Consider the following 25,184-nt stretch of genomic DNA (forward strand, 5'->3'; position numbering starts at 1 on the left):
ATTATATCCCCAGAGCCTAGAACAGTTCCTGACACATAGTAGGTTTAATAAATGTGTTTAATGAATTATCCTCTTAGTGATCAATGTGCATCTCCATCAACATGACATCAGTTTAGTATCCCTGAAATCTAAATACATAAAGCTTTAGGTGATGTTCAAGTTTAACAGCATAACTGTTACCAAAGTTACATTAACGTTTATATTCACTTTCCCTGTAACTGTCATATTGGATTAAACCCATTGGCCACAATGGTTTATTTTTTAAAAATAAAGAAAAATTTCTAAGAAATTAATTTCTTTTGGAGCCAAAGCTTCAATTTATTTTTCCATATTTAGTTACTAACCTCTGTTTATTACTAGAAAATGAATTCTTTTACAGGTTACAAATTTGTATAGCCTATATATTAATAACTAAAACAACAGATCTCTAAAACTAAGTTAAACTGAGAACTACGCTTCTAGACATCTGATATAATTAATAGTGATATAGGTTCTTGAAAATATTGATTATTCACAGGCAAATATGGATACTGTAGATAAAATTGTGAGTTGTATCATATGAACTAAATGTTGCCTAGCTCACATTAATACAACCTATTGCCTGGTTACATTAACACAGCCTTTTTGGAGGTTCTTTTTTTAAAAACACACTAACTACCAACAATTTAGTAGCAGCTCAGTAAACATAATAATTTTGTACTAATCATTTACCTAAAATAAGGCCACATGTTCTACCTTAAATTCTTTTTGGAGCAAGGTGGAGAGTAAAGAAACAAACATCCCAAACTACTTACCAGGGTTGCTATTATTGGTACTCAGTATAGTGTCCGTGTCATTAATGTGATGAATAAAATCTAAAAATAAAGGAAAAAATATAGTTTAACACCGAATGAAAGATACTAAATCTATTACCCTCGAAGGTCTTTTATTTACAAAAATCTTTTTTTTTTCTTTCTTTGAGACGGAATCTCGCTCTGTTGCCCAGGCTGGAGTGCAGTGGCGCAATCTCGGCTCATCGCAAGCTCCGCCTCCCGAGTTCACGCCATTCTCCTGCCTCAGCCTCGCCAGTGGCTTGGACTACAGGCGCCCGCCACCACTCCCGGCTAATTTTTTGTATTTTTTTTAGTAGACACAGGTTTCATCGTGTTAGCCAGGATAGTCTCGATCTCCTGACTTTGTGATCCATGCACCTCAGCCTCCCAAAGTGCTAGGATTACAGGCATGAGCCACCGCGCCCGGCCTATAAAAATCTTTTAATATCTGTGTAGTAATCTAGTACACTGAACCAAGGCGACTTCACTGTTAACACAGCTTCACCTTCTGCAGTTTTCTTCACTTATAGGCATGATAATGTTAATGGCTTCACAGTTCCACTGTGGAAAATCTTTACATAATTGAAGATTTCAGAAAAATCTATCCACAACACTGAATTAATGATAGTTTAAAGCCCCGGAATAAAGATATGTATGTAAGTTTTCTTTTATACTCACGCTAAAGTTACATCTCACATAGAGTACAGTTCTAAAGTGTGCAAAAAGGGGAAACCAACACTCATACACAGCTAACCTTACCTGGAAAATCAATTAAAGTTTTTTTTTTACAAAGTACAATACATAGATCTAAGGCCATATACGAATTGTTATGCACATAAAGAACCACTGAATTAGACTAAAGGAAGTAACAAAGAATAAAGCACATGCAGATGGCTGAGCATTCATCATTCTACAGTGAAAAAGAGAACAGGCAGAGAATGTGTTTACTTGCCTCAGGGGATTTACTTTATTCTGTTTGATATTAACCTTCTATAACCTGAGTAAGCATTAATAAAAGTATTTGTTCCAGCACTTTGGGAGGCCGAGGCGGGCGGATCACGAGGTCAGGAGATCCAGACCATCCTGGCTAACATGGTGAAACCCCGTCTCTACTTAAAAAAAAAAAAACAAAAAACTAGCCGGGCGAGGTGGCGGGCGCCTGTAGTCCCAGCTACTCGGGAGGCTGAGGCAGGAGAATGGCGTGAACCCGGGAGGCGGAGCTTGCAGTGAGCTGAGATCCGGCCACTGCACTCCAGCCTGGGCGACAGAGTGAGACTCCGTCTCCAAAAAAAAAAAAAAAAAAAAAAAAGTATTTGTTGTGAAACTTGAAAAAGATAGTAAAAGGTGCTGGGTTAGGTTTTAAGGTCATAAAACTAAGTTAAAAGGTTGAATTATTCATATTCCTGTATGTTTCTCAAGATAGAATTAAAAAAAAAACAGTGTAGTACTCTGGGTTTTTATAATATCTCCAAGGGTTGTTTATGATTTAAGATTGGAATTTATGAATCTTTGTGTAATTTCTTGATGCCAAAGACTTACAATAAGGCTAGTAAAATCTTGACACAAAGTGTACTGGGTTAAATAGCATTCCTCTTACCCCAATTTTATGTCTACTAGAAACCTCAGAATGTGACCTTTTTAAAAATAGAGTCTTTGTAGATATAATCAAATTAAGATGAGGTCATAATAGATTAGGGTGGGCCCTACAGCCAATGACTGATGTCTTTTATTTTATTTTATTTTTATCTTTTTGAGACAGAATCCTGCTGTCACCCAGGCTGGGGTGCAGTCGCATGACTGCACCTCCACCTCCTGGGTTCAAGAAATTTTCCTGCCTCAGCCTCCCGAGTAGCTGAAATTACAGGCACCTGCCACCACACCCAGCTAATTTTTGTATTTTTAGCAGAGACAGGGTTTCACCATGTTGGCCAGGCTGGTCTCGAACTCCTGACCTCAGGTGATCCACATGCCTCAGCTTCCCAGAGTGCTGGGATTACAGGCATGAGCCACCGTACCCAGCCCAATTTATAGGAAGAGGGAAATTTGGACACAGACACACAGAGGGAAGAGGGCCATGTGAAGATGGAGGGAGAAACTGGAGTGATGTACCTACTTGCCAAGGAATGCCAGAGACCACCAGCAACCAACAAAGGTTAGGAAGAGGCAAGGAAGGATTCTTCCCTAGAGCCTTAGGAGGGACCAGGGCCCTGTTCACCCTTTGATTTCACATCTCTAGTATCCATAGTTATGAAAGAAGAAATCCGTGTTGTTGTAAGCGTATTAATGGTAATTTGTTACTGCACCCTTGGGAAACTAACACACCAAGGCTCATGGACAGCATGAAAAAGAAAAACCACAGGCCAATATTTGTTAGGAAAAGACATAAAAAGTCTAAACAAATGTTAGCTCCTACCCCTCCAAAAAAGCAAACTCAATCCAGTAAGGCATTTGAAAAATATATGTCATGACTAAGTTTACCCCACAATACAAGGACGGTTTAAATTTTACAAACTGTATTCATTTAATTCATCATATTGATAAAGGAGAAAATTAATTAAGATAATCTCTTGATTGTCTCTTAGTATATTTTATCTCAAGAGATGTAGAATAAGTACTTGATAAAATTCAACCACTTTAATAAAAATGCTTAATAAGACAACAGATGGGAGTGTCTTTAAATTATTAAAGGGTACAACTGATATCCCACAACAAACATAATGTGAAACATTAGAAAGATTTCCTTATGAACAATATAAGAATATCTGCAGGCACTGCTTCAATGCAACTTCACACTTAAAAAAAAAACCATCAATATATACATATACACACACGTTTATATGTATGTGTCTGTGTACGTATATATAATTACATATGTCTATAAATATAAATGTATGTATACATATATGAACTATTAAAAAAATAACTGGAAAGGTTTATTTTATTTTATTTTTATTTGAGATGGAGTCTCGCTCTTGTTGCCCAGGCTGGAGTGCAGTGGCACGATCATGGCTCACTGCAACCTCCACCTCCCAGGTTCAAGCGATTCTCCTGCCTCAGCCTGCTGAGTAGCAGGGATTACAGGGGCCCACTGCTACGCCTGGGTAATTTTAGTAGAGACGGGGTTTCGCTGTGCTGGCCAGGCTGATCTCTAACTCCTGATCTCAGGTGATATGCCTGCCTTGGCCTCCCAAAGTGCTGAGATTATAGGCGTGAGCCACTAAGCCCAGACAGAAAGCTTTTTAAATTCACAGATGATATGATTATTTAAATAGGAAATACAAAGTGCATCCACAAAATTTTTATTTTTTATTTCTATTTTTTTTTTTGAGATGGAGTCTCACTCTGTCACCCAGGCTGGAGTGCAGTGGCATGATTTCCATTCACTGCAAGCTCCGCCCCACCAGGTTTGTGCCATTCTCCTGCCTCAGCCTCCCGAGTAGCTGGGACTATAGGCACCAGCCATCACGCCCGGCTAATTTTTTTGTATTTTTAGTAGAGACAGGGTTTCACTGTGTTGGCCAGGATGGTCTCAATTTCCTGACCTCGTGAACCACCCACCTCGGCCTCCCAAAGTGCTGGGATTACAGGCGTGAGCCATCATGCCCAGCTACAAAATTTTTAGAATCAGTAAGAGTTCAGTAAGTTTGCTAGATTCAAGATAAACATTCAAGGGGCAGGGCACGGTGGCTCATGACTGTAATCCCAGCACTTTGGGAGGCCAAGGCGGGCAGACTACTTGAACTCAGGAGCTCAAGACCAGCCTGGGCAACATGACGAAACCTGTCTCTACAAAAAATACAAACATTATCCAGGCATGGTGGTGGTATTTGCCTGTAGTCCCAGCTAGATTGGGAGGCTGAGGTGAGAGGATCACCTGAGCCTGGAGAGGTCAAGGCTACAGTGAGTTGTGATCACACCACTGTACCCCAGAGGCTGGGTGAAAGAGTGAGACCCTGCCTCAAAAAAAAAAAAAAAAATTCAAAATGTAATTAGCAACAAATATTTGCTAATATTGCTAATTTATAATAGCAACAAATAATTTGACTGTATAATCAAAAATATATCATTACTTTCTGGGAAGATGGAAATGTTCTATTTGTTGAAGGAGGTGTGGGTTGTATAGATGTATGTATGTATAATTAAGACTTGTTTATTTCAATGAGTAAATTCTATCTAAAAGAAGCACTATATATATACTAATAGTTGAACTAGGTGGGGAGTGGGAGTAGCATGGTTTATGTCTTCTTTTTTTTTTTTTTTTTTTTTTTGAGGCGGAGTCTCGCTCTGTCGCCCGGACTGGAGTGCAGTGGCCGGATCTCAGCTCACTGCAAGCTCCGCCTCCCGGGTTCCCGCCATTCTCCTGCCTCAGCCTCCCGAGTAGCTGGGACTACAGGCGCCCGCCGCCTCGCCCGGCTAGTTTTTGTATTTTTAGTAGAGACGGGGTTTCACCGTGTTCGCCAGGATGGTCTCGATCTCCTGACCTCGTGATCCGCCCGTCTCAGCCTCCCAAAGTGCTGATGTTAGTCTCAAAAGGGACAAAATTCATTCTTAGGGGGTGAAAGAAACTCTTCTTACAGATTAAAGCATATATATGTATACAGTTCATAAAGAGATTTACAGTATATCTTTGGTATTAAAATTTCATGGGAGGGGTGATCAGAAAAAAATATCTAAAAGGCTCCTTGAAGGGACGATAATGAAAAAATGGTTGAAAAACACTACTATAGATGATTTTAAAATGACAGAATGTTGATAACTGTTTAAACTAGGTAAGGAGAAATTATACTATTCTGTTTTTTTGTATGTGTTTGAGATTTTTTATATTTTATTATAAAAAATACACAGTTTTTATACTGCATATTTGTATATTAAAACTATAGTTACAGAAAAAATGTTAAGATCCCGAGGAAAAAGTCCACCAAAAAATGATATGTAAGATCTTCATCAAAAAAAAATTTAAAAACTGAAATAAACAAAGAACTATGCCATGCCAAAGTCATGAATAGGAAGACTCAGTATCTAAATGATATAAATTCTCTCCACATCAATAAATCCAATGCAATGTCAATCAAATTCTAACTCAATATGCAATGATATCAATTACTGTACTGTGTACCAACTGATAAAATCAATGCAATTCCAATCAAATTCTGATTGGAATTTTGTGGAACTTGATAAGTTGATTCTAAAATGTATATGGAAGAGTTGTGAATCATAATGGAGAAAAACAGTAATTTTAAAATAAAAAACTTTTGAATAACACAGAGCTACCATATAAAAAGAGAAGACAAGTCACTAATTAGAAGATATTTGCAACGCAATAATGGATAAAAGGTTAGTATTCGAACTTTACAGAGTTCCTATAGGTAAGAAAAGGACCAATAACCTGATAGAAAAATGGACAAAGGATATGAATAAGCTATTTAATGGTCAATATAATTAAGAAAAGATGATTAATGCCACTCCTTATGAGGAGAAATGCAAATTAAAACCACATCCTGATGGCAAAATTTAAGTCTGATAATACTGAGTGTGAGTGAGGATGTGGAACAAGGGGAATTTTCATAAACTGTTGGCAGGAGTGTAAGTGGTACAAGCATGATAAAGAACACTTCTGCAATTTCAAGTAAGGTTGAAAATGTGAATATCTTAAGTTCCAGAAATGTGTCTATAAGGTCCATAGCTTGGAGAAACTCCCCGCCATGTATACAAGTAGACAGAAATAAGGATGTTTAATAAAGCCTTGCACAATAAGTGAAAACAAATTAAATGTTTATCAACGAGAACAGATAAAAAAGTTGTATATTCATATTACTAAATGCGATAAACAATTAGAATGAACTTTGTGTATTAATAGAGATGATGAAAGACAGAAAGCAAGTTGCAAAAGCGTTTGCATAGATTAAAAACAAGCCACCAGGCGCCGCGGCTCACACCTGTAATCCCAGCACTTTGGGAGGCTGAGGTGGGCGGATCATGAGGTCAGGAGATTGAGACCATCCTGGCCAACATGGTGAAACCTTGTCTCTACTAAAAATACAAAAATTAGCTGGGTGTGGTGGTGCACACCTGTGATCTCCGCTACTCGGGAGGCTGAGGCAGGAGAACCGCTTGAACCTGGGAGGTGGAGATTGCAGTGAGCTGAGATCTCACCACTGCACTCCAGCCTGGCGACAGAGTGAGACTCCATCTCAAAAAAAACAAAACAAAAAACCCCCAAATAGTATATGTTGCTCTTATATTCATGCAGTAAAAGTCCAAAAAGTGCATGGGATTGATAAACACCAAATTAAGAGAAGGAAAATGAGATGGAGAAGGAGTGCATGTGGGGCTTCCACACTACCCATAATATTTTCTTTTTATAGGAATACAGAACTAACTAAGCACAGTGGCTTGTGTCTATAATTTTTTTTTTTTTTTTGAGATGGAGTCTTGCTCTGTTGCCCAGGCTGGAGTGTAGTGGCGCAATCTCAGTCACTGCAACCTCTGCCTCCCAGGTTCAAGAGATTCTTGTGACTCAGGCTCCCAAGTAGCTGGGATCACAGGCATGCGCTACCACACCAAGCTAATTTTTGTATTTTTAATAGAGATGGGGTTTCACCATGTTAGCCGGGCTGGTCTCGAATTTCTGAGTTCAGGTGATCCACCCGCCTCGTCCTCCCAAAGTGCTGTGATTACAGGTGTGAGCCACCACGCCCGGCTTGTGCCTATAATTCAAGCCACTTAGCAAGCTGAGATGGGAGAATCGCTTGAGGCCAGGAGGTAGAAACTAGCCTGGGCAACATACTGACACTCTGTCTCTACCAAAAAAAAAAAAAAAAAGAGAGATCTAATAAAAATAAGACAAATGAGACACGAAAACTCATTAGTCAGTATACTGGTATTTATATTAGCTTTTGCATTTTTTTGTAGTTTGAAATATTCCATAGTTCTTTAAAAACAATAAAGATGCTTGAGGTCAGATGTGGTGGCTTATGCCTGTAATCCCAGCACTTTGGGAGGCCGAGGTGTGAGGATTACTTGAGGTCAGGAGTTTGAGACCAGCCTGGCCAACATGGTGAAACCCCATCTCTAAAAATACAAAAATTAGCTGAGTGTTATCATGGGCGCTTATAATCCCAGCTACTCAGAAGGCCAAAGCAGGAGAATCACTTGAACCTGGGAGGTGGAGGTTGCAGTGATCCGAGAATGTGTCACAGCACTCCAGCTTGGGTGACAGAGCAAGACTCCGTCTCAAAAAAACCAAAAAAACAATAAAAATGCTTGGCAATAAAAATTATAAAGTTAATTTTATTCTTTAAAGTTTAAAATAAAATAGAATTTATCTCCCTCATTCAAAGGCTCTTAGGGAAATTAGCTGCTGTGATTATGTTAGGACTTATTTTGAAATTTGGTTTTCACATAAATCCAGATTTTAAATATATGTTTTATTTAAAGCTGCTAAACATACATTAAACTTTAGGTTTAGTGAAAACTTTAGTAAAACCTTTATACGGAAAAAGGTTTGGTATCTTACACAATAAACTTCCAGTTCAGTACAGTGGCATGAGCCTGTAACCAGGAGGCTGAGGTCGGGGGATCACTTGAGCCCAGGAGTTTGAGACCAGCCAGGGCAACATAGCAAGGCCCTCTCTCAAAAAAAGAAAAAAAAAATTTCATTAAGTAAAAAAATGAACTTCCTCTATCCAACCTAAAAAAAATTATAAAAAGTATTTGGACTGATTTCTAAGACTCTTCAGAATTTAAGTAGCTGATTTGGGTAAATTATAATTCTGTGATACGTAAATATTAATAACATATTTATCACATAAATTCCATTATTCTTTGACTTCCTAATCTTATATCCTAATATGTTGAAAATAAGTGGCTGAAATTTGTTTCCCCTAGTGTCTACATATCAAATTCTTTAGTGAAACAAACTTAAAAGATCTGCTGGATTACAGACATATTTTATATTAACTAAAGATTTTGGAGCAATATTATTCATTCAAAGATTAATGTTTGGAAATAAGCATACACTATATTTGAGATCACAACCACAGAAAGCAAACTGAATAAAATATATTTTCCAAAATTATATATTTACTTCTTATTTTATTTATCCCAAGTCCTAGAATTTAAGGCTAGAACTAACATTACAGTAGTAATTGTACTTGAAAGTACTGTGTTAAAAGCATATGATATGGATACTTACTAAAAATAAACTTTCCAGTATTAAAAAGAAAATTTGACATAAGCACCCAATAAACTATCATTGCTCCGATGAGAGACACCAAGGAGAAAAGGAGACTCGACCACTGCCCAAAGGAGCCGAAATAATGTCTGCAGACATCTGGATATTCCCAGGTAGTGGTATCCAACGAAGCTAGATAAAGTAAGAGAAAGAATAAAACTAAATGTTGAACATATATTCCATATTCATAATCTGTGTTCCCCAAATAAACTCAAAATATTTGTCGAAATATTATGAGTATTCTATCACTAGACATTAGAATATATTATGAGATAATAAAATTAAAACATTATAGAAAAATTAAAAAAGAAATGTAAATAAAATAGTACAGGAAACCTGAGAAACAGATTACAGTATCATAACATTTTATAATTAATAAAAGCAAGTGATAAACTAAGGTTAGACAAATGCATCAGTAAGAGCCAGAAAATATTATGTAATATTTGGCATATTTGAACAACAACATTGGGGAAAGTTTCTTGAGTCATACTTTCTACCACATGCCAATATAAATTTCAGAAAACTGAGTCAAACAGACTGGGCATGATGGCTCATGTCTATAATTCCAGAACGTTCGGAGGCCGAGGTGGGTAGATCACTTGAGGTCAGGAGTTTGAGATCAGCCTGGTCAACATGGTGAAACCCCATATCTACCAAAAAATACAAAAAAATTAGCTGGGCATAGTGGCACGCCTGTAGTCCCAGCTACTCTGGAGGCTGAGGTGTGAGAATCGTTTGAACCTGGTAAGCAGAGGTTGCAGTGAGCTGAGATCATGCCACTGCACTCTAGCCTAGATGACAGAGCGAGACTCCATTTCAAAAAAAAGAAAAAAAAAATGAAAGAAAAGAAAGAAATTAAATAACAAAAAAGTTAAAAAACATAATGTAGAAATAGAACATGAAAGGTTATCCTCTTCTAGCAACTGAAGAAACAAATTACAATGAAAAAGACAAAGAGGGCTAGGCCTGGTGGCTCAGGTCTGTAACCCCAGCACTTTGGGAGGCTGAGGTGGACAGATTGCTTGAGCCTAGGAGTTGGAGACCAGCCTGAGCAACATGGCAAAATCCCATATTTACAAAAATACAAAAATTAGCTAGGTGTAGTGGCGTGCACCTGTAGTCCCAAGCTACTCAGGAGGCTGAGGTGGGAGGATCCCTTAAGACCAGGAGGTTGAGGCTGCAATGAACCATGATCCCACCACTGCACCAAAAAGAAAGTAATTTAAAAGAATACAGAAAGTATATATAAAATATTTTTAGAAGAGTATTCTTGAGAATAGCAAAAACAAGCAATGACTTTAACATATGACATAGGGCAATGATTAAGCAAATACAATAGAGCTGCCATGCGCAACTGTATACAATCATTAAGAGACACAAATGGTGATTGTAGAAACATAACATGTACTAAAAAATAGGTAATAAAGTAGAAGACAACTAAAATACAATATGATTAACTTTAAAAAGCATGTATTTAGAGATTCCTATCATTTAGGATATAAATTTACATAAGAAAACAAAAAACTAAAACCATTTGCTTTTCCATGATAGGGTTATTATATTAACAATATAAACTTTGTGTTTTACATTTCAATGTTCAAGAAAGAATATAGATAAGTATAACCTATGAAAGAGTATTTTAATTGTCGTCAAAGGATAATTGTACAGTCTTTTTTCCTCTATGATCCCACGCTTTGAACTACTTTGAAATAATTGTTATGTTTGATGAATATAGAAAAACTGAAGTTCTGCCATCTTTGAAGCAAAATATGGCAGCTAGTACATGGCAGAAAGCAGTGATAAGCCTGAAAACTTGGGGACATTAGAATATGATAATTCACATCTAGATAAAGAATGTGAGGACAATATCACTATAAAGAATAACTGTTTTGGCTGGGTGCGGTGGCTCATGCCTGTAATCCCAGCACTTTGGGAGGCCGAGGCAGGTGGATCAACTTGAGGTCAGAAGTTCGAGACCAGCCTGGCCAACATGGCGAAACACCATCTCTACAAAAAATACAAAAATTGCTGGGCGTGGCGGCTCATGCCTGTAATTCTAGCACTTTGGGAGGCCAAGGCGGGTGGATCATGAGGTCAGGAGATCGAGACCATGGTGAAACCCCATCTCTACTAAAAATACAAAAAATTAGTCAGGCCCGGTGGCAGGCACCTGTAGTCCCAGCTACTTGGGAGGCTTAGGCAGGAGAATGGCGTGAACCCGGGAGGCATAGCTTGCAGTGAGCCATAGCTTGCAGATCCTGCCACTGCACTCCAGCCTGGGTGACAGAGTGAGACTGCGTCTCAAAAAAAAAGAAAAAGAAAAAGAAAAAGAAAAAAAATACAAAAATTAGCCAGGCATGGTGGTGGGCGCCAGTAGTCCCAGCTACTCGGGAGGCTGAGGCATGAAAATTGCTTGAACCTGGGAGGAGGAGGTTGCAGTGAGCTGAGTGACTCTTAGCATTTCTAATAAAATTATCTTTTGACTGATAATATAATTCTAAGTCTTTTCTAGTTTTTATATTTAGGGTTTTTTTTTTTTTTTTTTTGCTGCATTTGACAATATCTCCAAAAAAACTGATTAATTTTGAACATTTCTATGTTTTCTTGACTTTAATGAAAACTGCTTTAGCATTTTATAATTTTAGAATGGTGCTGGTACTTGTCTGGGAATAAATAGACTTTGTTATTTTTAAGTAGTGCTTTTCACTTAGAGTTTTAATCAGAAACAGGTGCTGAATTCTATTAAGTACCTTTTTGATATCTATTGATGCAATTATCAATTTTCCTTTAATTTGTTAATGTAGTGAATTACGTTGGATTTCTTAATAATGAAACATCCTTGCATTACTCTTGCATTACTGGAACAAACCTTATCTTAGACACAGGATATTCTTTTGATATGCTGTTGGATTCTATACGATAATGTTTTACAAATAAATTTTACATCTACATATTATTTTCTTTACTTTTGGTCATGTCAGGCTTTGTGTTATGGGTGTGTGGACTTTGTAAAACTGAATTGGTGGAAGATTTTTATTTTATTTTATTTTATTTTGAGACAGAGTCTCACTCCATCACCCAGGCTAAAGTACAGTGTCACAATCTTGGCTCACTGCAACCTCCACTTCCTGGGTTCAAGCAATTCTTGGGCCTCAGCCTCTCTTCTTTTTAAATGGTGTGGAATAATTTAATAACATGGGAGTTAACAGTTATACAGCCAATAATCCCAGCATTTTGGGAGGCTGAGGTGAGCAGATCACTTGAACCCAGTAGTTCGAGACCAACCTGAGCAAGATGGTGAAACCCTGTCTCTATGAAAAACACAAAAAATTAACCGGGCATGATGGCATGCACCTGTAGTCCCAGCTACCCGGGAGGCTGAGGTGGGAGAATCACCTGTGCCCGGGAGGTCCGGGTAGCAGTGAGCTGTGACAGCGCTGCTGCATTCTAGCCTGGGTGACAGAGTGAGACCCTGTCTCAAAAAGAAAAAAAAAGAAGGAAAAGAAAAGAAATGAGTTATAGAGAGAACTCTGTGGGGGCTCTGTTCCAATTTTAAATTAGATGCTGAATTAGATATGAACTTACTGTATATGTTTAAAGAAGTCTTCCAAGTTTAGCCACAATTTGCCTTAGAAATCAGAGGCTAAAATTATCTCCTTTTACCATTTAGAAACCAGAATGAATCTTCTCTCAAGATTTTTTTATTCTTTTTTTTTTTTTTTTTCAAGGCTGGTCTCAAACTCCTGGACTAAAGTGACCTTCCCACCTATGCCTGCTGAGTTGCTGGGACTACAGGCACACACTACCAGGTCTGGCTTCTCAAGACTTTTAAACAAATACTCGCCCAGTGACTAACACTAGATCTGGTTAACATAAAGAAGAAAGCTGCTTAGTAGGCACAGAAAAAAACTGGAGGCAAAGTCTGATCTGTTGATTCATACTTGCTAAGATTTAATGAAATAATGCGTGTTTGTTTAGGTCCTAGACTACTTTAAAACAACCTAAAAAATATATTTCCCTGATCCAGAATATGTAGATAAGAGTAGAGGTAAGGTGTTCACACAACTTCAAATATTCATTACTAGAGAGTTGCTTACATTTTCATATTTAGGAGATTCTAACATTAGATCTTTTGGTATGAATAGGTAAAAACAAGTCACCATTAACTGACAGGAAGCACAGAATTCTCAATTTAGTTCTGGCAAAGACATTATTTTATAAATATGAGTTTTTAAATGATTCTTATGAAGAATCTAGCACCACAGTGAATGCTCTCTGCAAGTAACTCCCAGCTTCTCTGAATTTCAAAGGCAGCCACTAATATATTATTAACAAATTCAATTTAGCTGAAAGCGATGAATTACAGAAGTAAATCTTTAGGTACAAAGTAGACAGTTGACACACATGTGGCATATACACACTAGTGGCCTGCCTCAAAGGGAAATGCTTATTAATAACCATAATCTATTATCATTGTGACAAATTCTTACACATCATAGTCCGTGATTTCACTACTCGGTAGCAGCAATAAAGTGTTAAAAGGCCCATCAGTATGATGACACACATTCCAGTAGTAAATCCAGCCTGTTTAAAAATAAAAGTATAAAACAGCATATATCATCATGTAAGCATAAATTCATATGCAATTATTTTACCCTAAACAATCATGGTAAAAACTTGACAACTCATGAAAAACTAAATATAACCATCTATTTTCTTTCATGAATTTTATGTAGATTCATTAAAACCTCTGTTATAAAACTTGCAATATAAAGAGAAAATCATTTAGGCAAAAAGTGTGCTGAAAAATTAGTATTACCTGTTTTATGCCCCAAGGAATGCTTAGTATAGATGTTCCCATCATGGTATTCCAAATCATAAAACTGAAAACACAGAGTAATAGCAGTAAAAAAAATGGAGTTTGACTCTTCAAACATTTTAATTGAGACAAAAAATAACCAGTAATTTTCATTCATATACAGTTTAAGTCATGCTCCAAAAAGCCATTTCACTCACATGGTTACTAAACTGGTGTTTTTACCGTATCCTTCAGTGTAACTTTGAAGTTTATAAGCAGAGCCCAATGGGCTATACACATAGCACTCTTCTGGACCTGGAACTACATGGTCTGGGGCAATCTGGTAAAAAGGAAACATAGAGAAATGTCAGAACCAGGAAATGCAAAATGGGATATTTTCTACCACTCTAGATACCTTTTTTTTTTGTTTTTTTGAATGGAGTCTTGCTCTGTCACCCAGGCTGGAGTGCAGTGATGTGATCTTGGCTCACTGCAAGTGCCGCCTCCCAGGTTCACGCCATTCTCCTGCCTTGGCCTCCTGAGTAGCTGGGACTACAGGCACCTGCCACCACGCCCGGCTAATTTTTTGTATTTTTTTGTAGAGATGGGGTTTCACAGTGTTAGCCAGGATGGTCTCGATCTCCTGACCTCGTGACCCACCCGCCTCAGCCTCCCAAAGTGCTGGGATTATAGGCATGAGCCACCATGCCTGGCCCTCTAGACACATTTTAACTATCATAAACAAGTACTATGCATCCCTGATTAGTGAATTAAAAAATTCTTTTTCAAATATAGAAAATCTAACTAAAAAAGCAAGAGTTTAAAAATCCAAAATAATTTTGGGATTTTCAGAAAACGAGTGTGGATGCAAGTACTATGCATCCCTGATTAGTGAATTAAAAAATTCTTTTTCAAATACAGAAAATCTAACTAAAAAAGCATGAGTTTAAAAATCCAAAATAATTTGGGATTTTCAGAAAACGAGTGTGGATGTATACACACATTCATTAAGAATGGCTATATCATTGTTAATTTTACATCACTGTTTACATACTCTGACTTACTAGACTCACCTCAGTATCAGTTAACAAACAGCATTCAACTTTGGTGCACATGCTGACTCTATTTCCAGGCAAACAATATACATTCAAGTATAAACGTGCTTAGCTGAGATCTCCGGGGTTTGTTTCCAAGAGCAGAGCCTCTAGAAGGTCTCCACTAGACCCAGAGATACTGGATTACCTCTACTTCTCCAAGGGCTTAAGTAATTCCATTATGCAACTAAGACTTTACCACAACTACTGATGTCAAGGCCTAAGGGGAAAAAGCCAAAAAAAATTGGGAAAAAAATTACCCTACCCAGAACATTTTGGAAATCCCTATTTTGGCCACGCAAGAGGAAATCTTAATATTTATTTCACATAGCTATTGTTTAGGCTTAAGAGATAGCTATATTCCAGTGATGCCTAATCACTGGTCCTTATTAAATATTAATGAATGTTGGTTCTCTTCTTTTTATTAATAATACTAATTTTAAAATCCTATTTTCTCCCAGAATGTTCTCATTTTCAGTTAAACTTGCAAGTTTCTGAATATCTCATATGTGGTAGTTTTTATAAGCTACCAAATTATTTACATATTTTTTATCCTAAAATAGTAATACAGATTTTTAGAAGATCAAGGGTCAACAAACTCTGGCCCATAGGCCAAATCTGGCTTCAGCCTGATTATTATATAGCCTCTTTCCTGAGAATGGTTTTTATAATTTTATAAATTTTTTTTTTTTTTTTGAGACCGAGTCTTGCTCTGTCGCCCGAGCTGGAGTGCAGTGGCAGGATCTCAGCTAACTGCAAGCTCCGCCTCCCGGGTTTACGCCATTCTCCTGCCTCAGCCTCCCGAGTAGCTGGGACTACAGGCGCCTGCCACCTCGGCTGGCTAGTTTTTTTTTTTGTATTTTTAGTAGAGACGGGGTTTCACCGTGTTAGCCAGGATGGTCTCGATCTCCTGACCTCGTGATCCGCCCGTCTCGGCCTCCCAAAGTGCTAGGATTACAGGATTGAGCCACCGTGCCCGGCCAATTTTATAAATTTTTAATTTATAATTTTGATGATCATAAAATGAAGAATATCATGTGACAGTATGTGACCTCAAAGTCTAAGACATTTAGTATCTGGCTCTTTGACTCCTGGTTTTGATCAATAAAAGAATAATGCTAAATAAGAAACTACTATATTTATGTATGTACATATTTCAGTTTCCCCCTTTTTTTTTTTTAAGAGATGGAGTCACATGGCTGGGCACAGTGGCTCACGCCTGTAATCCCAGCACTTTGGGAGGCCGAGGTGGGTGGGTCACGAGGTCAGGAGTTCAAGACCAGCCTGGCCAACATGGTGAAACCCGTCTCTACTCAAAATACAAAAATTAGCCAGGCGTGGTGGCACACATCTGTAATCCCAGCTACTCGGGAGGCTGAGGCAGGAGAATGGCTTGAACCCAGGAGGCAGAGGTTGTGGTGAGCCGAGATCGCACCACTGCACTCCAGCCTGCGTGACAGAGCGACACACCATCTAAAAAAAAAAAAAGAAAAAAGAGATGGGTCACACTCTCTTGCTCAGGAGAATGCAGTGGCACAATCACAGCTCACTGCATCCTCAAGTGATCCATCCTGGGCTCAAGGGATCCTCCTGTCTTAGCCTCCCAAGTAGCTGGAACTATAGGTGCGAGCCATCACACTTGGCTAATTGAAAAAAATTTTTTTTGTAGAGACAGGGTTTCACCATCTTCTCCAGGCTGGTCTTGAACTCCTGAGCTCAAGTGATCCTCTTGCCTTGGCCTCCCAAAATGCTGAGATTACAGGCATGAGTTACTGTGCTCAGCCAGTTTCCCATTCTTGTAGAAAATTTCTAAAAAACTATTTCCCTTGTAGCTTCAAAGTTAAAAATTGACCACACTAAGCAGAACTTGTTATTATTTGCTATTAGTCAATGGCCTAACCTGCCATTTCAAAAGTAATTTATCCTCCTCAGAGATTTGGGGAATGGGGATCAGGGGAATTTTCCAAAAAAATCTCCAGGTTGTTGTCAACACAGAAAGATTGTTTCAAATTTAGATAAGAATGAACTGGCCTGAGATGTAGGAAGTGTATTAATTACTGTCTTTGACTTTGCATGATGCTGTCCTTGAAATACAGTCAGAAAAAAGTTCAATCACTGGGAGGTGCCCTGGCTTATATTGTTCACTGTTCATTTCAACTGAATTTTAGACTATTAGTAATGTTTTGTCTCTTACCAGTGCCTTGTCGGCAGGAGTGGTGAGCCGGCTGTAGTAATGAATTCTCTTGTTCATGGCGGAGGCATGGTCACTAACCCTCTGAATGACATGATTCACATTCACGATGTTTGTGGGCTCTATATAGAAAGGCCTACAGAAGGAAATATACACTTGACAAAAAGTATTCAGCCAAAAATTCTGGAAGTCAGCCTTTGAAGAAAATAACTTCTTGTCCTACATTAGTAATGGGATGCACAAAGGCAAGGCATTGACTTCTCACTTTTGGTGCAAAAAGAAAATGTTACAAAAGAAGTATTATCCTATCCACAGAATAAAGCTTTTGTCTTCATAACACTTTTACTTTAAGCACACTTTTTTAATCTTCAGGAATTTAGCATCAGAGAAGGCAAAACAGAAATAACTTAAAACAGTTATTAAAAAGAAATATAGCAGCTATCAGTTTCCAACAATGAAACTTAAGACAGCTTTGAATAGTCTCTCAAAAAAGCTTTTGGCACTAAATCAGAGAAATTATGGACTAAAATGTCCCTCTCCTGAAGAGTCTCTACTCCTTCCTTATGGGCCAAAGCTATTTCCTATGATAAACAGAATTCTTATTCCTTGGTTCATGTATTAAGGATTAGTGACCTCAACTACCAGATCCCCTTATGAGACTTATCCAAATCAGTATAAAATAGAACATCAGGACAATGGAAATATTTTGCCTCATTCTACTTCTTGTGGATTTTAGTAACATACCCTCTTATTTATATATATGCTTCCTTTCCACGACTGCATCCTAATCAACTGCAGATTTTGGTGTTCAATCATCCTTTTCAGTCACCAACCTCTTCGGTTTCTTTCTGAAACTCCCTCATTTTCTTCTGAAGTTTCCAGTAATATACTATCCAAAATGAAAAGACCAGGCAGAGTTTTATGAAAAGACTGTATCTTTTCATAAAAGATTCTTAGACTCCTTGAAGTCACAAGTGACACTGTACCCCAAATGGTACATAATTTGCCATTTCAGGCACAGATCCAAATAAAGAAGAAAAAAAATCCAGATTTATCATTGGTTCCACATAACTCCTTTATACTTACAGTTCTGAAAGAAACCTAAAATGTAGTAATATATGGTAATCATTTCTGGAGATACTGTTAACCTAATCTTTTTTTTTGAGACAGAGTCTCACTCTGTCGCCCAGGCTGGAGTGCAGTGGCACGATCTCAGCTCACTGCAACCTCCACCTCCTGGGTTCAAGCAATTTTCTGGCCTCAGCCTCCAGAGTAGCTGGGACTTACTCTGGTAGTACTCAGGTTTCAGACCAGCTAGGCAGCTCCTCCGTTCTGTCCAGAAGCTACTGAATTGTAGGTCTTTGTTTGTTTTGATAATGTTGTACAAATACATGTACTAAGGTGTGCACCACTATGCCTGACTAATTTTTGTATTTTGGATAGAGACGGGATTTCACCATGTTGGCCAGGCTGGTCTCCAACTCCTGACCTCAGGTGATCTGCCTGCCTTTGCCTCCCAAAGTGTTGGGATTATAGGCATGAGCCACCACACCCAGCCATTAATCTAATCTTGTGGGAACTATTTGAAAAACCAAGTGACTGAACATTTACTTTCTGCTATTTTTCTTATTAATTCTGTGATATTTGAGAAATGGTAGCAGAGGTGTTAAACTTAGTTTTATCTCTCTAGTTAGCATACAGAATCTTTGAATCTTTTATTATTTGTTCTCTACCACAACACCTAAATATGCTGGGTACTATATAGGTCAATTCAATGAATATGTAAGTAGAGCACTTATAGAGCAAATATGTGAATATAGGGATCAATATGACATATCATATATACTAGTGCTGTGGTTTGAATATGTCCCCCAAAGTTTGTGTGTTGGAAGAAAATCCCTAATGCAACAGTTCCAACAGTGGAACCTTTAAGCGGTGATTAGGTCATGCGGGCTCTGAGTTCACAAACAGATTAATGACATTATCTTGGGAGCAGGTTAGTATCATAGGAGTGGGTTCCTGGTAAAAGAATGAGTTCAGTTCCCTTCCTTCCCCCTACCCTCTCTCACGTACTCTTTGGCCCTTCCACAATGTGGTGATAAGCACGAAGTCCCTCCCTACATGTGGGCCCTTTGACCTTGGACTTCCCAGTCTCCAGAACTATAAGAAATAAATCTCTGTTCTTTTAAAATTACCCAGTCTCAGGTATTCTGTTACAGCAGTATAAAATGAACTAAGACACTAAGCACATTATTGTTAAGTGAATTAAGTGGTGTCAATATATTTCAAAGGGATATAATAAAAATGAATGGGTCAGAAGCTGAAAAAGCAATCCCTACTTGTAAATTTGGTAGTCTGCTGTAACTACCAATTCTCCCAAAGCATTATGATGTCCAATATAATTTGTATCTCTACTACCACACTCAGTGGTACTAAAAAGCAAATAAAAATATTTATATCTGGCAGATGGCTTAATTATACCTGGGGTCACACTCTACAGTGCATTCTTTTTGCTTTGCAAGAATGATGCCCTACAAAATTCAAGAAAGAATGATAGCTTTAATACCAACATAATGCAAAGACTGAAGCTAGTCATGGATTACCAAAAGAGACTGATAAGTATCATACTGATAGAAAGAGATGTAGGTGTTCTACTGCTAGCCTTTTACTTTAAAAACTCAATAGTATTAGTTCCAACCACTAAGTTGGTTTGAGGCCTGCTTGCTGAAAAGCAGTCAGGAAGTGCTAAATATCTTGGCTCCTGGTTTCTCACAGAAGTGTTAACTGCACCAGTTTAGTTGGCTTGATTACTCTGAGGGCAGAATGACTCTGAAAGTTTTTCTTTTCCAACAGTTTTCATCGAGATGCTGAGTGCCTGTTCAAACAAATATTCTGGAATCTTTTCAAAACAGTCTCTTCAAAAAATATACAACTCAGCATATTTAACTGAATTATTAGAAACATATGCTTAAAGGTTCATTTGAGAAGAAAAAATATAAACTATATTTTTAAATTGAACTTTAGTTGGATCTGAAAACACTTTTAAAGTTAAACAATACTATACAGAGAATATTCAGAATAAGACTTTTGAAACTGGGGCTTTCTTTTTTTGATCATAGTTTCACATGACTGCTCCCTATCAATGTTACTTCTCATTTGAAATGTAGTTCAGCTGTGGCGCACTGAAAATAAAGAAGTCATATTTATCTTACCTTATACATATTTATGGTCATACCACAGAAAAAATGCTTTCAATATTAAGCAAAATTTACAAAATATTTTAAAATGTGAGTCAAACCTCATATTTTCATTTAATACACATATAAACAGAGAAACCTTATTTGTACCTAATACCTTTTCTAGATTCCACTCCTTAAATTCCTTAAAAATTTTTGGTTTATACATCTGTCTCCACCCTCCTACTGACCAGTTATGCTTCTCTGAAATTTAACAACAATGCCATCACTCTTAAGAAGATCTGTACCCCAAATGAGGCACAAAACCAGGTGCAACTGAATTCAGTATTTAGGGATATACAGACAACAAAACTATTATAAATCATAGGGAAATTATTATACAAAGTCAAGATAGTGGCCATCCCTAGGGAGGATTGGGGATGTGTTTGGTGAAGGACACATGGAGAACTGTGTTTTGACCTTATGTTGCTTGGATGGATGTTGGCTTTATTATTCTTTCTTTCTTTCTTTTTTTTTTTTTTGAGACAGCGTTTTACTCTATCGCCTAGGCCAGAGGTCTAGGCCATGGTTTACTGCAGCCTCAACCATCTGGGCTCAAGCAAGTTTCCTGCCTCAGCCTCAGCCTCCCAAGTAGCTGGGACATACCACCATACCTGGCTCATTTAAAATATTTTAAAAATAGAGGCAAGGTCTTGCCATATTGCCCAGGCTGGTCTCAAACTTCTGGCACAAGCAATCCTCCTGTCTTGGCCTCCCAAAGTGTTGGGATTACAGGCATGAGTCACTGTACCTGGCCTATAAATACTTCTTAAATTGTACATACACAAGGTACTTCTTTGTACATGTGTACATATATCAAAAATAAATTTTTAAAAATAGATTTTAAGTGGACACATCCTTTCAAAATTTAGTAGAGAGGTTGAGAGAGACTCAAAAATCTTTTGTATCATACAGAAATTTATCGGTTATGTTGTGGCAAACTTAAACAAGCTACCTATTTTTCTTCTACAAGAAACAACTACTCCGAATTTGATGACTTTTTCTATGATGACACATAGTTGTCAATAGTATGCTACATAGGTATACAGCAGATATTAAAAACAACCCCCTCCCCCATACTTAATTTATCTCCCTTCAAGATAAAGATAGTATTTTAATTATCGGAGAAAGTAGTTGCTTTTAAAAAAAACATGTTATACAAAGAACATTCTTTGTATAATAATAAATGTTTAGAAATGTTCCCATTGTTAGATGGTTTTATTGCTGAACATGTCTGTCACCAATAAAAACTCCTATCTGCAATTTCATACACATGGATTCAAAATTTTATAAGATTTAAATACTTCCAAATGAAGAATTTAAATGGTCTTTGAACCTGTCATTAAACATGACAGAAAAATCAAAGTAATAATTATAATTCTAAAGCAAATTGCACTACCAGTATCTTGGTATTTACTCCATGTATTAATACATGCAAGTATTAATACTAATATTTTAATTGAAAAGTGTGCAGAAGTATATAACAATGTTTAGAAATCAGTGAAATTAAATACTCAACATATTTCAAATGTGGAAATTTACAAACATTATAAAGTATCAAATAAAACATTAATATATAAAAACATAAACATTAAAAAATAAAAACATAAACATTAAACAGTTAGGATTCTAACATAAAGTATTCAGTATGACTGTATGCAATGCTTCTTTACCCTTTGTAAACTTCTACCCAGTGTGCCTTTCAAAATGACACCTCTCAAGTAATCATTCCAGAAAGACTTTAGGACCTTCCTAAAGTGTTTAGTACTCTTCCAACGGATGTTTCAGACCAGCTAGACAGCTCCTCCACTCTGTCCAGAAGCTACTGAATTGTAGGTCTTTGCTTGTTTGTTTTGAGATAGGGTCTCATTGTGTCACCCAGGCTGGAGTACAGGGGTGTGCTGATAGCTCGCAGCAGCAACAGGAGGCTCAAGTGATCCTCTTGCCTCAGCCTCCCAAGAAGCTGGGACTACAGGTGTGCACCACTGTGCTCAGCTAATTAAAAAAAAAAAAAAAAAAAAAAAAAAAAAATATATATATATATTTTGGTAGAGATTGGGCTCTTCCTATGTTGCCCAGGCTGGTCTCAACTGATCCTACTGCCTCTATTTTTAAAATATTTTAAATGAGCCAGGTATGGTGGTATGTCCCAGCTACTTGGGAGGCTGAGGCTGAGGCAGGAAACTTGCTTGAGCCCAGATGGTTGAGGCTGCAGTAAACCATGGCCTAGACCTCTGGCCTAGGCGATAGAGTAAAACGCTGTCTCAAAAAAAAAAAAGAAAGAAAGAAAGAATAATAAAGCCAACATCCATCCAAGCAACATAAGGTCAAAACACAGTTCTCCATGTGTCCTTCACCAAACACATCCCCAATCCTCCCTAGGGATGGCCACTATCTTGACTTTGTATAATAATTTCCCTATGATTTATAATAGTTTTGTTGTCTGTATATCCCTAAATACTGAATTCAGTTGCACCTGGTTTTGTGCCTCATTTGGGGTACAGATCTTCTTAAGAGTGATGGCATTGTTGTTAAATTTCAGAGAAGCATAACTGGTCAGTAGGAGGGTGGAGACAGATGTATAAACCAAAAATTTTTAAGGAATTTAAGGAGTGGAATCTAGAAAAGGTATTAGGTACAAATAAGGTTTCTCTGTTTATATGTGTATTAAATGAAAATATGAGGTATTGTGTTGGGAGGGAGGGTAGTGGCTGGAACAACTGAGTGGTCAAGTAGAGCTAGAAGGGTGTCAGAAATGAAGGGGAAGGCAGAAAAGTAGAAAAGAAGAGCTTAGAGGACAGGCTAGAGAGAAAAACTCAGACTAGACAGAAAACCACAAAAGGTGAACGAGGTTACTGGTTTTTTTTTTTTTTTTTTAGACAGAATCTTGCTCTGTCTTGCCCAGGATGGAGAGCAGTGGCACAATCTTGGCTCACTGCAGCCCCCACCTCCCAGGTTTAAGCAATTCTCCTGTCTCAGCCTCCCGAGTAGCTGGGACTACAGGCATGTGCCACCATACCCAGCTAATTTTGTATTTTTAGTAGAGACAAGGTTTCACTATGTTGGCCAAGCTGGTCTCAAGCTCCTGACCTCAGGTGTGCCACCCGCCTTGGCCTCCCAAAGTGCTGGGATTACAGGCGTGAGCCACTGTGCCCAGCCAATTACTGGTTGTTTCTAAATTAACAGTATTAAACCAATGAAAACACTAGTATTTTCAGCTTAAAAATAGCATGGAATACTAAATATACAAACTAGTACTGCAATCACTAAATGTAAGAATTGAATATTATGGAGGATGAAAATTCATCATGCAAATTTCAACAAAAACCATCACACGTAATTGTTGGATGAGACTGAAATGAACTTTGGTTTTTTTTTTTTTTTTTTTGGAGACAGGGTCTTGCTCTGTCACCCAGGTGGAGTGCAGTGGTGGTGTGGTCATTGGCTATTACCTTGAACTTCTGGGCTCAAGTGATCCTCCTGCCTCAGCCTCCCAAGTAGCAAGTAGCTGGGACTACAGGCATGTGCCACCATGCCTGATTTTTTTTTTTTTTTTTTTGTAGAGATGAGGTCTTGCTATATTGCCCAGGTTGGTCTTAACTCCTGGCCTCAAGTAATCCTCCTACTTTGGCCTCCCAAAATGTTGAGATTACAGGCATGAGCCACTGTGCCTGGCCTGGAATAAACTTTGAATCAGTTTAAATTACTGTGTGACAAAGTATTAAATAATAAAGACAATGTTAAAGTGAAAACAAAAAATTGTCTATACTGCCAATAAATCAAATTTAAAGTTAATTTTATCAAGACTGATTGTATCTTTCTAATACTTAAAATACTTAAAAATTTCTCAAGGCAAAGGTTTCACTGTATATATATATATAGAGATAGAGAGAGAGAGAGAGAGAGAGAGAGAGACATCTTATTTTTAAAACTGTACATGGATGTGATTCAAACAAAACACATCTACTCTTTAAACAGATCATCAAAGAAAAACAGACTCTTTCTTGTTCCTTTCCCATATCTTAATGCTATAGGTTTGAATGTGTTCCCTCCAAAATTCAGGCATTGCCAATGTGATGATGTTAAGAGGTGGGGCCTTTAGGAGGTGATTAGGCTGGGAGGGTTCCTCCCTCGTTAAGGCCCTTACAAAAGAGGCTTAGCATAGCATTTGGCTAGCTTATTCTTCAGCTCTTCTGCCATGGATGACACAGCAACAAGGCCTGTGTCAGATCAAATGCCAGTGCCTTGATCTCAGACTTCTCAGCTTCCAGAATTGTGAGAAATAAATTTCTGTTCTTTATAAATTACCCAGTCTCAAGTATTCCTTACAGCAGCACCAAATGGACTAAAGCACTTAAGGAAAGGATTCTATGCATCAAGCCTTAGAAATCCTCATCATGGCTCTCAAGAAAGGTAAACAGACAAAGAGAAATTCTGCTTTACCACTGGAAAGACACTATCAACAAATGGTTTACACAAACTGGTCATTCAAAAGATGATGGCTGTATTTTCAATCCAGATGGCAAGTATTGTAGTAGCCTGATCAGAATCTATTGCTAGTCGCATTCTGCAGATCAATCCCAGAATAACAGAACAGATAAAGGCAAGAGTTCAAAGTGAAACCTGCCCTGCCAACTGGCTCCTATCAACTAATTTTTATCTATAGGAAAGTTTTACAACTAAATATGAGATATTTTAGGAAAAAAAGAAAAAAGTAGTACTAGAAAGTATATGCTGAAATAAGAACTTTCACACATTGCTAGTAGAAGTATAAGTTGGCACAATCTTTCTTTTTTTTTTTTTTTTTTTTTTTTTTGAGG

General features: G+C 37.7%; 1 protein-coding gene across 5 annotated transcripts in view; it reads right to left on the bottom strand.

The window, feature by feature from the left end:
• The window catches only part of SLC38A9 (solute carrier family 38 member 9), a 97,195-nt gene that overhangs the window by 37,016 nt on the left and 34,995 nt on the right, over positions 1–25,184 (bottom strand). For all 5 annotated transcript variants that reach the window (XR_004429830.1, XM_033179581.1, XM_033179584.1 and 2 more), the window contains 6 exons: positions 17,132–17,264; positions 14,062–14,183; positions 13,865–13,928; positions 13,536–13,629; positions 9,007–9,177; positions 795–854 (listed from right to left, as the gene is read on the bottom strand). Coding sequence is in view for 4 of the 5 variants with exons in the window: in XM_033179581.1 (XP_033035472.1) it covers positions 795–854; positions 9,007–9,177; positions 13,536–13,629; positions 13,865–13,928; positions 14,062–14,183; positions 17,132–17,264 (644 nt within the window). In the remaining variant the exon portion in view is untranslated. The remainder of the gene's footprint in view (positions 1–794; positions 855–9,006; positions 9,178–13,535; positions 13,630–13,864; positions 13,929–14,061; positions 14,184–17,131; positions 17,265–25,184) is intronic.

The sequence above is a fragment of the Trachypithecus francoisi genome, unplaced genomic scaffold, assembly GCF_009764315.1.
Source record: "Trachypithecus francoisi isolate TF-2019V2 unplaced genomic scaffold, Tfra_2.0 Lachesis_group2, whole genome shotgun sequence".
Lineage (NCBI taxonomy): Eukaryota > Metazoa > Chordata > Mammalia > Primates > Cercopithecidae > Trachypithecus > Trachypithecus francoisi.